This window comes from Cololabis saira, chromosome 15 (genome assembly GCF_033807715.1).
Source record: "Cololabis saira isolate AMF1-May2022 chromosome 15, fColSai1.1, whole genome shotgun sequence".
In the NCBI taxonomy this organism is placed as follows: domain Eukaryota; kingdom Metazoa; phylum Chordata; class Actinopteri; order Beloniformes; family Belonidae; genus Cololabis; species Cololabis saira.
The window spans coordinates 9,898,402-9,910,504 of NC_084601.1; the positions used below are offsets into that span (position 1 = coordinate 9,898,402).

General features: G+C 39.2%; 2 protein-coding genes across 5 annotated transcripts; both read left to right on the plus strand.

Annotated features, from left to right (window-relative positions):
- The first annotated feature begins 1,493 nt into the window (after nucleotides 1–1,493).
- Nucleotides 1,494–7,018, plus strand: LOC133461474 (probable 2-ketogluconate reductase). 4 transcript variants are annotated; one of them, XM_061742414.1, is made up of 8 exons: nucleotides 1,494–1,534; nucleotides 1,647–1,689; nucleotides 2,022–2,139; nucleotides 4,254–4,632; nucleotides 5,642–5,813; nucleotides 5,917–6,095; nucleotides 6,181–6,277; nucleotides 6,391–7,018. In XM_061742414.1, the coding sequence occupies exons 3-8, from the start codon at nucleotides 2,023–2,025 to the stop codon at nucleotides 6,545–6,547; spliced, it is 1,101 nt and encodes a 366-aa protein (XP_061598398.1). In that variant the 5' UTR covers nucleotides 1,494–1,534; nucleotides 1,647–1,689; nucleotide 2,022; the 3' UTR covers nucleotides 6,548–7,018. The 4 variants fall into 4 exon arrangements, with proteins under 4 accessions (XP_061598398.1, XP_061598397.1, XP_061598396.1 ...); XM_061742413.1 differs by having other exon boundaries at nucleotides 1,516–1,534; nucleotides 1,614–1,689; XM_061742412.1 differs by lacking the exon at nucleotides 1,494–1,534 and having other exon boundaries at nucleotides 1,566–1,689.
- A 419-nt stretch (nucleotides 7,019–7,437) lies between these two features.
- Nucleotides 7,438–11,689, plus strand: psmg2 (proteasome (prosome, macropain) assembly chaperone 2). Its single transcript, XM_061741816.1, has 7 exons — nucleotides 7,438–7,643; nucleotides 8,739–8,910; nucleotides 10,318–10,376; nucleotides 10,494–10,612; nucleotides 10,699–10,878; nucleotides 11,171–11,291; nucleotides 11,445–11,689. The coding sequence occupies exons 1-7, from the start codon at nucleotides 7,584–7,586 to the stop codon at nucleotides 11,526–11,528; spliced, it is 795 nt and encodes a 264-aa protein (XP_061597800.1). The 5' UTR covers nucleotides 7,438–7,583; the 3' UTR covers nucleotides 11,529–11,689.
- Nucleotides 11,690–12,103: the final 414 nt, after the last annotated feature.

The window sequence follows — 12,103 nt, forward strand, 5'->3', positions numbered from 1 at the left end:
AACTTCAAAAATGCATAGAAATGTATTTATTTTATATGAAAAAACAAAACGCTTTGATTTAAAGTTTAAAGTGCTTTAATAACATTGAAATTGCATGACTGTACAGACAGACAACCATACTAGCAACTGAAATAGCCTCCTATGCTGTGTACGTCCACATCAGCCCAGATGTAGAATATAGCCTACAGGTAAAAGTTAATTTAATTCAATAATTCCACTTAAAAGGTGAAACTAATACATGTATATACATAGTCTCATTACAGGCAAAGCAAGATATGTTAAGCCTTTATTTGTTATAATTTTAATGATTGAATTGTTTATTGATTTCATAATATATTCTAATTTTTTTAGATTTTTTATTTGGGGTTTTCATAAACTGTGAGCCATAATCACCAAAATTATAACAAATAAACGCTTGAAATATCTCACTTTGCATGTAGTGGGAAATAATACATTTGTTTCACCTTAAGTTGAATTTACTACAAATGAAGTTTTGCAATATATCCAAATTTTCTGACCTCCACCTGTATATTATGACATTAATAAATAAGAGCATAATATGTGACTGTATTGGTTCAATACGGAACGCAACTTTTAATTCCCAATTACGGAACAATTCCGTATTTCAAGGGACGGGTGGCAAGCCTAGGTTAGGGTGACGGAGACTTGTGTTTTATCCCGGCAGCCACAGGTTGCCATTGAAGCTCAATGAACAGATGTGGGACGGCACCCCACCTGGGCTCAATAAAGACCAGACACACCGCCCCATTCTGGACCTTTTGTAGTGGTTTGATGGCACAAGCTGGAAAGCCAGCTATGAGGGCATTGTAGTAGGCTGATGGAGGCATGACATAACCGTGGCTTGTACCAGGAGTTAAGTTGCATATTGAGTCAGCTACAGTCTTATTTTTTGAATGTTGTAAAGAGCAAAGTGGAACGACACCGAGGCAACATGGTCATCAAACATGATGCCCAGGTTCCTCGCTAACTTTTAGGGAGTGACAGAAGTAGAAGACATATTTATGTTGAATGTTGAACAAATAGTGGACAAGGATAACCCAGACTTCAGTCGTAGACGGGTAAAGTTGAAGGTGGAGAGCCTTCATCCATGCAGAAAGGTCAGAGAGGCAAGCCGAAATTGTGGGGTTATCCGGTGGGAATTAATGTAGAGTTGTGTATCGTCTGCATAGTAATAATATGCAAAACCGTGTGAATTAATATTCTGGCCCAGATTATTAATTCTCATCACATTTTAATTGTCATCTCTTATTCTTATTATTGCTTTTGTAAAGCACACTATGATGCAATACAGTCTATTACTAAAACGGCTTCTTTTTCTTCTAATTTGAACTAATGTAAACTGAATTTTTGCATTTGAAGTAAAAATGATGAAGTTAAACCTATGAGAAGAAATGACCATAGACAATCAGCCACATTTACTGTCTCTTTATGTCCAGCGAGTGGGTTGATGACCTTTGATCACTTGGTTTGAGCTTGGCCTGCCCAAACACAGAGCTGCATAACCCGCCCAGAGGTAACTGTGCAGCTTTAAGCTCAATTTAAAGTCAGACTCTTTAAGTCATCTATATTAAGAGATTTCTTATCTTTTGCAGCAAGATTTCTTATAACTCATGTTTGCTTTCGAGGTTGAAGAAACAACACAAGTGAAGAAAAAGTCCAACTGAAAAGGTGAGAGCTTTATCTTTGCCCTAGGAATTGAAATAATGATTGTACTTAGTATGATTCATTTGTTGAGGCATTTTCTCTCTGAGCTTTAACTTTTTTTTTTCATGACCCACAAATACTAAGTAAATGATTTGTTTATAACAACAGTTGTTAGTGGACTTTTATTGCACAGATTAAAACAAAATCTTATGTCTTTGCTCTTTCCTGCATGTCACACCAGCATCAGTATGCTGACTACTTTGTACATTTCCACACAGATTTTTCTGTATTTACATCTTTTGTGTGACATTATACAACTAAACTGTTTCTTATTTTATCGCTAACTTGCCTACTAGAATGCAATATCGCTGCTATGCCCAGTGTTTGACAAAACTGTGGCATCCATTGCGAGCATCCAGGCTATTTCAAGTGGCAAATCTGCACAGATCTGTGATCCACCTGCAACAGATAAAGGTATGATCTGGTTCTTCTGCTCCCAACAGATTTGGGAGGAACACTGAGTACAAAAAGTCTCATTTCGGTGTGTAATGTGGACATTTCCCATCTGCGTTGTTTATTTATTCACTTATTGTGATGATAAGATCAGATTTAAAGGCTGAAATATGGCACAGTGGTATCAAGATCCCGTGGCAACATTAGTGTTTTGAGTCAGAAATTAGATTTAATTCATAAAATTTACAGTCATATATATATAAAGTTTATTGTCATATATTAAGTAAATAACGTCTTATTGCTACGGTGACAATCTCTCACTGTTCAGACTTTAGTTGTTTTTGACTGACCAGCAGATTCTACCTGTTTTCTTCTAATTCAGGGACGGAGTACAGAGTGGGAAGTAATCGTCTTAATTTCCACATGAAGTATGTTTATATAGATGGGACAATAAGCATAAAGCCAAAAGCAAAAGTCAAAGGAGTGAAGTCATTAGCTGCAGTAAAAAGTTGCATGTTAAAATTTAATCCTGAAGTGGACTTTTCTTGAGCTCAACAGTGAACAGTGTAAAAAGAAGACAAAGTTCACCTTTCTCAGCACCTGCAGCCTTCAGTGGAGCTTGAAATGCCTAATGTCACACCTGTAAATATGTACAGGACTGAAACAGGTTTAGAAAATGATGAACGATTGCATGAAAAGTTCAGTTACTGAGTGCACAGGTTATTGTGAAGCTCTTATTTTGAAAGTCTCGAAATTCCCTGAGTAGTTGTTCCTGGTTCAAGAGCAGACAGGAAGTCTGAACAAGAAACTCAGAAACACTGTAGTGTATTCAAGTACACTCTTGTAAGTTTATCTGTACTTTATAGTGATGTTATGTTCCTGTTAGTGAGTATTATTGTGCACTGTAGTGATATGAAATAAGCCTGAGTTAGTGCATGTGCACAGATGGATAAATGTTATATACATGTGGGCTTTGATGACATCTATTTCTCCCTCTGTGTGTATTACTCATAAATAATATTAGTAACTTAATTAAAGTAAAGAAACTAATGTAATAAATACAGTAATGAATAAAATGAGTGTGGTGCTGGGCCCTTGGCCGCTCTGACCTTTTGAGGGCAAGCATGCATTAAGACTGGTGGATTCCTGCTGTGCACATTAGCAGCCTCCACAAGATACTCATGCACTCATCACGCCAGGCTGCACACGTGTCCAAATCCTGTAGCTGGTGGACAGGAGTTAACATGGACAGCCCTGGATGTGATGTTGTTGATGGTCCATATGTGGTCCATTATGTGCATACGCAAGAGAAACTCCACAGAGGTGTAGGCAGCAATCTTCTGCTAAGGTTTCATCAAAGTCATATATACAGTACTCGAGTTGTAAAAAAAAATCAGGGGGGTGGTAGATTTTATCATATGGGGACAGATAATTTGTGCTGATTACAAATAATATAATATATTACAAATAATAGCACTGACCAAAACACCTGCAGAAATACTGCAGGAATGACATAGCAGCAGTTAAATGCAGCCTTCTGTAAGCTTTAAATATCCACTGGGCTTACATCAAATACATCAAAACACAACAATAAAAAACAGTTTTCTGAACTTATCAATATGACTCTGTCCTTCACAGGATAAGTAAAATGGATCACTGCAAAAACTCAAAAGCTTAACAAGAATATTTGCCTTATTTCTAGTTAAAATGTCTCATTTTAGTAAAAAAAAATCTCATTACACTTAAAACAAGATTCATCACTGGAAAAAACAACATTTTTTCACCCACTGGCAGAAAAATCTGCCAGTGGAACAAGATTTTTTTGCTTGTAATAAGAAAATAAATCTTGTCCCACTGGCAGATTTTCCTACTTATTTCAAGTGAAAATTTACCTGAAACAGGTGAAAATTGTCACATTTTGCTGGTGTTATTTTTCTGGTGATGACTCTAAATGTTGAAATAGCAGTAAAACCACATTCATTGATGAAATGACATAAGGGTTTTACAGGGGGGATGATTTTGACCATTTTTATTTCAGGGGCCCTCCCCCCTCAACTCGAGTACTGCATAGATATTTAAAGGGAAGCAATGTATTTTTGCAACACATTGATGTAAATGTGCGTTCATGTCACCAGATGATGGCTCAGGAAAAACCATGGGCTCTGATCTCAGAGGTGGGCGAGCAGGGTTACCTTGAAGAGGGCGCTGACATTATGAGACAACACTTCCACATTATGAGCCACAAAGACTTCCTACAAAACCCCCTGGAGCATGGCCCCAAAATCCAGGCCCTGTTCGTGTGGAACTGCTTCCCCGCTGCCGAGCCTTCGCTGCTGAAGGCTCTGCCGTCGCTGAAGGTGGTCGCCAACGGGGGAGTGGGCATCGATCATCTGGATGTGCCGTACATCAACAGTTTAGGTGTGAAAGTAACCAATACCCCAGGCGTGGTGAGCGGTGCCACCGCAGATATGGCCATGGCTCTTCTTCTGGCATCAGCCAGGAAGATTTATGAGGGTAAGAGTGGCAGAGCTAAAATGTGAAACAATTCGATATTTCTCAATATATCTCATAAACAGTCACTCTAGGACAGTGGTGTCAAATGTGCGGCCCGTGGGCCCCATGCGGCCCGAGAGAGGTTTTCATGCGGCCCGCAAGAAGTTTCCAACGCAAAAAAAATGAAATGTTAATTTACTAAAAAGGAAGGCATAAATAATTGCCATGAATCACACCATATCCGATAATATATTTCTTCTACAAATCCATCGTTATTCCACAAAGAGAGCAGTTTTCGACATTTTTTTAGTTTTCTAGAATGCATTTGCCGATTTTATTTCTTTGTAGACGGTCTTTATTTTTATTAACTGACTACTATTATATATTTTCGCAGGAAAAATATCACTGCTAAAAAAGATGATAGAAGATATTTATTCGGAGAGTTTCAGTTTTGAATACGAGGATAGTGACAAAGTAAAACAGTTAAAAAAGAAGTGCTGACTTTTTTGGCACACTGGCGTAAATATCCGCGCCAATTTAAAAAAATAAATACACTTAATTGTTAATTGTACTGGAAAAATCTCTAAATAACAAAGAAACACTCTCCGATGTAATAAGAAAGATTTTGCTTTTAATTAAATTTCCTATAAAAAAGCAAAATATAAAAAAAACATACTTGTTTCTGTTTATCTTTGTAAAATGATGAAACGAAAAGTATCTTACATAATTTGAAAAAAAAAAAGAATATTCAAGAAAAGATCCTGAAGAAATATATTTTTTATTAGATTAGATTAGATAACAATAGTAAAAAAAAAAAAAAAGAATTAGAGAAAACATTTTCTGCACCGTTTTTGTTATTTTGAGCGTGCGGCCCGCGAGAAAAAAATTGGTCATTTCCGGCCCGCCGAGCAAAATGAGTTTGACACCCCTGCTCTAGCAGTTTGTCTCCAGCTTAACTATTGATAATCTACATTTCTTACATTATTTAATATGTAGATAGGTAAAAATGGTTTGATTCGTCTCTTTATAGGCCATCAAATAGCTGTTGATCCCAAGACCACCCACATACCACAAAGCCTGATGGGAGATGAAGTCACGGGGTCGACTCTGGGAATCATTGGAATGGGACGGATTGGGTACAAAATCGCTCAGAGGAGCAAAGGTTTTGACATGAGGATCCTTTATCACAACAGAACCAGAAGGTAAAAGGATTTGATTTCAAAACATCAACCAGAAAACCAACATGGCTACTACTACTACATAACATCACAAAGGTGGCATTTCTGATCTTTTCTGCATCGCCAGGAGTGTTGAAGATGAGCAGGCAGTGGGAGCGAGTTACTGTGAGAACGTGGACGACCTGCTGAGAGAATCCGACTTTGTCGTCCTGGTGGTCAACCTGACTCCTGAGACCACGGGCCTGATCAGCCACAGAGAGCTGTCCCTCATGAAAACCACAGCAACACTGGTCAACGTCAGCAGAGGTGAGATAGTAATGCCTCTCCTGGACTTAACCGAGTATAAACATTGGTGCTTTTTTTTGCAGTAATCTTGTCTCGTATGTATCAGGTCTGGTTGTGGACCAGGATGCTTTAGTTAAAGCTCTGGAGTCTGGAGTAATCAGAGCAGCAGCTCTGGATGTCACTCACCCTGAACCTTTACCCAGGTATCGTCTGTCTGAGACACATGTTTCACATATTTTTTAACTGATTAAGAGTCTGAATCACTGATGGAACAAAAGTGGAAAATGAGTGAGATTTTCTGCTTGTTTTCGTGCAGGGATCATCCTCTCCTCAAGCTCCCTAATGTGCTGATCACGCCCCACGTTGGCACCAACACTTACACAACAACAAGACGGATGGTCCAGCAAATGGTAGACAATGCTGTAGCTGCTGTGAAAGGTTTACCTATTCCCAATGAAGTCAAACCCAAATGACACGACCAACTCGGTATATGCATGATAAATGCTGATTTTGAATTCATTACTAAGCAAAAATGTTAATGCTTAGTAGGGGTTTTATTTGTTATCTGAATATACAATGGACACTTACTGATTGCTTCATTCAGTTTCTCACTTTTCCAAACTGGAAATATATTTGTGGACAGCAACACCATCACAACCACCAACCTTCATGATTCATTTATTTGATGCGGGTGATAATATTTCTGCTGTTTTCCTTCAAATCCATAACTTCGACTAAAAACAATGAGTTGTCAGAGATGATTAGATGTAAGAACTAAGCTGCTTTGGTGTCTTTAGAGTGTATTATAATTCAATAGGCACATGTATTTTTTTCTTTACTCATTTTCACTGTAAAGTCATTTGCTAAATTCGATTGACAGTTAATAGAGTTTTGTGGAAATTATGAATATGTTCTTTCATTGATATTTGTCATCAATAAATGTTATCAAACGTTGTAAATGCCTGTATGTCTTTATTTATTTATTTTTAAACGTACACATTTTTCCTTACAAAAAAAGTTGCTTTTAAACTCTTAAAGGTGGGTTTATTATTATAATTATTATTATAATTATTATTATTATGTTATTATTGTACAGGATGTTGGAGTTGTCGATCTCTAGTACGCATTGAAATCATGATTGAAATCCTTGCAGATATGCTGTTTTCCCATTAATTTGCCTGAATAAAATAATAAGAAATGCTAAGGAGCTGGTTTTGTTAAAAATGAAAAGAAAATATACACATCTAATATACACTAATATTGAAATCTGGCGAGGACATTTACCTTGTATTATTCTTTTAATAAAAATATCACAGTTACATTTTATTCAGGCGTCTATTAGGACAGCTAAATCCGCTAACGCGTTGGTAAACCACCTGCGGGAAAATTGCAAACTGCTCGGAGATTTGCACTTTTCCTAGTTTTAACCGCGTTCTTGTGTTTATTTACTTATTTATTTACTTTATTGTGACCGGGCTGTGTCCTCGTGTCCGCTTGTGTCACAGCACCATGTTTATCTCCTCGCAAAACTCGAAGCATGAAGCCTTTAAAGATTTCACCCTCGTCATGGTGAGTTTTGGTTTCACTCAGTTTTAACAAGAAATTTGGTTTCAGAACCAGAAATTAAAGCTTCAGTACTGTCGGTATCTTTGTTGGTACATTAATAAAGACAAGGTAGTCGCCGGAGTGTATTTAACGTATGTATAATACTACACCCTGTAATGAAGTTGGATGTGTCAACACAGTCCTTGATTCATCCAAACTCCAAAATCCATCATTCATTTTACATCAGTTTATGTTCACTGCAGATTAAATTGCTTATTGATTTAAGGGGGAAAGAACTGTTTGTTTTGACCAACTTTATAAAATGCAAGGAAATGGTGTGCAGTTCTTTAATGATGGTCAAAGATTCTGCCAGTTTTGGGAAGTTACGTAGGTTACCATGGTAACCATAGTTACGAGTCCCTGGATGACTACTCAGAGACGTTCAATAAACTGTATAGAGGATCTTTGCTGTACTCACAGAACCATAGTTACGTAAGTAACCATGGTTACCACGGTTCTGAGTCCCTGGATGACTGTACTCAGAACCATAGTTACGTAGGTAACCACAGTTACGAGTCCTTGGATGACTGTACTCACAGAACCATAGTTACGTAGGTTACCATGGTAACCACGGTTCTGAGAGTCCCTGGATGCCAGTGACGGTCAGGAGTAGAGAGACAACAGTCAGTTAAGCTGCTTGTTCAGCTGTTGAAGGGATTCGTGTTAGACAAAACGTAGGATCGTACAGATTCTTACAAAAGGTTCTGTGTGCAAAAATTAAAAAAAATTTCATTTGTAACTATAAATTTGCAGCTTTTATACTCCCTCACTACAAATAAAATAAACACTTCTGGGTTGATTGCATGTCAGTTTTCAGTAGCTGTGTAAGTGCATGTCTGTTGGTGTTTGTGGTGCTGATAACAGCTGGACAGGACTGATGCACCTCTGGTTATCAACAGGATGAAGTGGGGGAAGCTGACGGACAGTGTTTTTCTGGAGCTTTTGAAATTTCCAGTTTGCAGAAAAACATGCTCAGTCAGTAATGAAGTGACTACGAATAAATAACTGTTAACTAATTTCTTTCTTTTTCTCTCCCTCTGTTTTAAAATGGCCCTGCAGCCAGCAGTGGCCGTTGGTAACGTGGGTCAGCTGGCAGTCGACCTCCTCGTGTCCACTCTCAACATGAGCAGAGTGGGTTACTTTCACACAGACTGCCTCATCCCCATGGCAGGTAACAACCCGTACGCCACCTGCAAAGAGGACGCGGAGGAGGTGCACACTCCTGCAGAAGGTAGCGTTTGAGTCGGGGGGTTCTTTTATCAACGGTGGCGTCATTGCTTCGTCTCCAGTAAAATCCATTCAAGTGTTGGATAAAAAATGTTCCCTCTTTCTGTGCGACAAGTATTTGTGTGTTTGTACTTTTTCATGTAATTTTGGCAGCCAAGGCGTTCTTCTCTCCACGCTCAGATCCCTGGTTGCTAGCACGTATTCTCAGCTTGACCTCAAAACTGTGTTTTTGCACTCAGCTACTCTGTTAACTGTGTAAATGTCCGGTCTAAGAGCCGTGTTCAGTTGTTCTCCAACTGGAAGGTTGTCGGATGGATCCCTTGCCCCACCCCCCCGTCACGTGGTACGTTTCCCTTGGCAGGATACTGAACCTCATATTGTCCTAATTTCAAAAATATTATCTCCGTCAGACTTCCACTGGTCAACTGATTTCATCAAACCTACACTGATCACCATCATCATACAGGACTGTCTCAGAAAATTAGAATATTGTGATTTTCTGTAATATAATTACAAAAGCAAAAATGTCATACATTCTGGATTCATTACAAATCAACTGAAATATTTCAAGCCTTTTATTATTTTAATATTGCTGATCATGGCTTACAGTTTAAGAAAACTCAAATATCCTATCTCAACAAATTTGAATATTCTGGGAATCTTAATCTTAAACTGTAAGCCATAATCAGCAATATTAAAATAATAAAAGGCTTGCAATATTTCAGTTGATTTGTAATGAATCCAGAATGTATGACATTTTTGTTTTTTTAATTGCATTACAGAAAATAAAGAACTTTATCACAATATTCTAATTTTCTGAGACAGTCCTGTACATTGATCACCATCATCATAATGGTGCAGTACAAGTCTGTTTGAGAATCCATCATCACACTTATCAGGCAATCCAAGTCTGATCTAAATGTCTTTAGTAGATAAACATATTGAACATTGGTTAATTTCTTGTCTGATGAGATTAAATTCAGTGTGACCTGCTGAAACCATTTAACCAACAATCGTCTGGAGGAGACGCTGTGAGTGTAAACAAACACAAACACAAGGAGGCAGGAACGTCATTTTATCTGACACCTCATCCTTCTGTCCAGGATTTCTGTTAAACAGCTTTAGAAACCCAACTTGTGGTAGGAATCTAGATCACACTGTGGTGCTGGCAGCGTCACTATGTTACGTGGTTATTGACCCTACATTTGCTTCACTTATCGTTTGTTGTCAGAGGCTAAAAAAGTTTAGTCTCATTTTCTTTTACTGACAAGATTAAAGCAAACGGGTGTAACTGTTGGTTGTGGCCGGTTCAGACGTCCACAAGGAGCTTAGGCCATTTGCAGCTTAAAAGTGAAGAAAAAAAGAAATCATCCTCAAAATAAAGTAAATCTCTCAACTGTCTGTCTTGCAGTTTACACAGCGACAGAACTGAAGTTAGCGGTCCTTCAGATCAGAGCACCAATTATTCAGGTAAATCAACATTTGTCTCTTATAACATTGTTGGATTTAATCTTCATTATTTTACCGGCATCTCCATGAAGACGAGTACAATTGTGTTCATGCTCCCGACTTTTTGTTTCATTGCAGACAAAATCCAAACGGTTTCGGCAGCAGCTCGTGTCCTGGATAAAAGCCAGCGGCTTTTCCCGGACGGTGGTTCTGTCCAGCAGCCACGCCTACCAGAGGGACGACAAGCAGCTGCAGGGGTAACTGTGCATCATACCATCATACCAGCATGTGTCTTTAGTCTCTAACCAATACCAATACTGCTAACCAATACTCCTGCTTGCAGCACTCCCCTGAGGTACCTGGCCACGCCGTCCCTGCTCAAAGGAAGTGCTGATGCTCTGAAAGAGCTGGGCTGGAGAGAGATGGAGCGAGTAGCGGCCTTTCCTGGACTAACGGACACCGACAGCGAGCCACGACTCTACATCCCGGGAGGGGGAATCACAAAGGGACTTTACACGGACAGGTAGAGACTCTGAGGCCTGAGTTCATCACAAACATCACAATCAGAGATCATTAGTCGGCTTGTTTATGAATTGTTTTAAATACGGTTGTTGGACAGTCCCAGATTGGGGTCGGTTTCTTTGAGTTGATGGACCAGAGGGTGCAGAACAGTTTTAAGGTTGTTTTATTTACCCTGGCTGAGCAGATCTCTGCCAGGGGGCGAAAAGAGTGAGACCGACCTTACAGTTGGTTTAGAAGGAACACAATTGTTTTTTGTTTTCGTTTAAATCAAGAGGCTTTTTCCATGTGTTTAGTTGTGCTGTGGATCTCCCACTGGCCGTGCTGCTGCTCTTCTGCTCAGAAGGCGACAATATCCCAGATGCCTTTGCTCTGGTCGCCCGTCTCAACGACTGGCTCCATCTCCTGGACAACCAGGTAAGAGACGACTCCCAGTAACCACTTCAGACTTCAGAGAACTGCCGTTTATCACAAGGACGTTATGCTGTGGACAAACAACTTTTACGGTTTTATATGTTTACTCAGGTGTCTCTTTTTAATTTATTTATTGCCCCATGGGTCTCGTTTCAGAGCCAAGATCTTCAGGGAAAGTGGAAGATGCCCTCTTCCTGGAGTCTCCTGTTCGGGAGCGGCATTCCTCCTGCTCTGTTCTGATGCACATTTATAGTTTCTATTTACGGTTTTCATGTAATAATTAAAGCTCTAAAATTACACAAATGTGTTTTCTGTTTGGAATCTCCTTCAATAAGTCTGTAAAAAATCCATCATTTTCTATTTCTATTTTAAATGTAATCTTAACCTGTGTCAGTTCTATCAGGATGTTTTCCAATAAAAAGACAAGGTTGTGAGAATCTGGTTTTTGTTTAGAGGGCGTGATTTCAGCTTCCCCCGGCCCATCCCTCCACCCGCCCTCCTGACAGAAAGAGCTTGGCCCGGTTCCATCCCGTATTCCTGGCAGTCCCACCTATGCGTAACATGATTCCCATCAGCAGCTCGCTCTGTCGTAACAACGGGACAACCGCGTTATTCACCCCCTGCCAAGTGTGCGGCTCGCTCTCGCGTCTGCATCATTGTTTTGGTTGGTTTCTGCGTAGGCCGATTGTGGGAAAGGAATGTCCTGACTCCACTTTTTTCTCTCTCTTTAGGAAAATCATTGAACTATGAAATGAGATTTTGTTCTGAATAAATTTGAGACAACAGCCGTTCAAAGGGCATTTAAAATTAGCTAA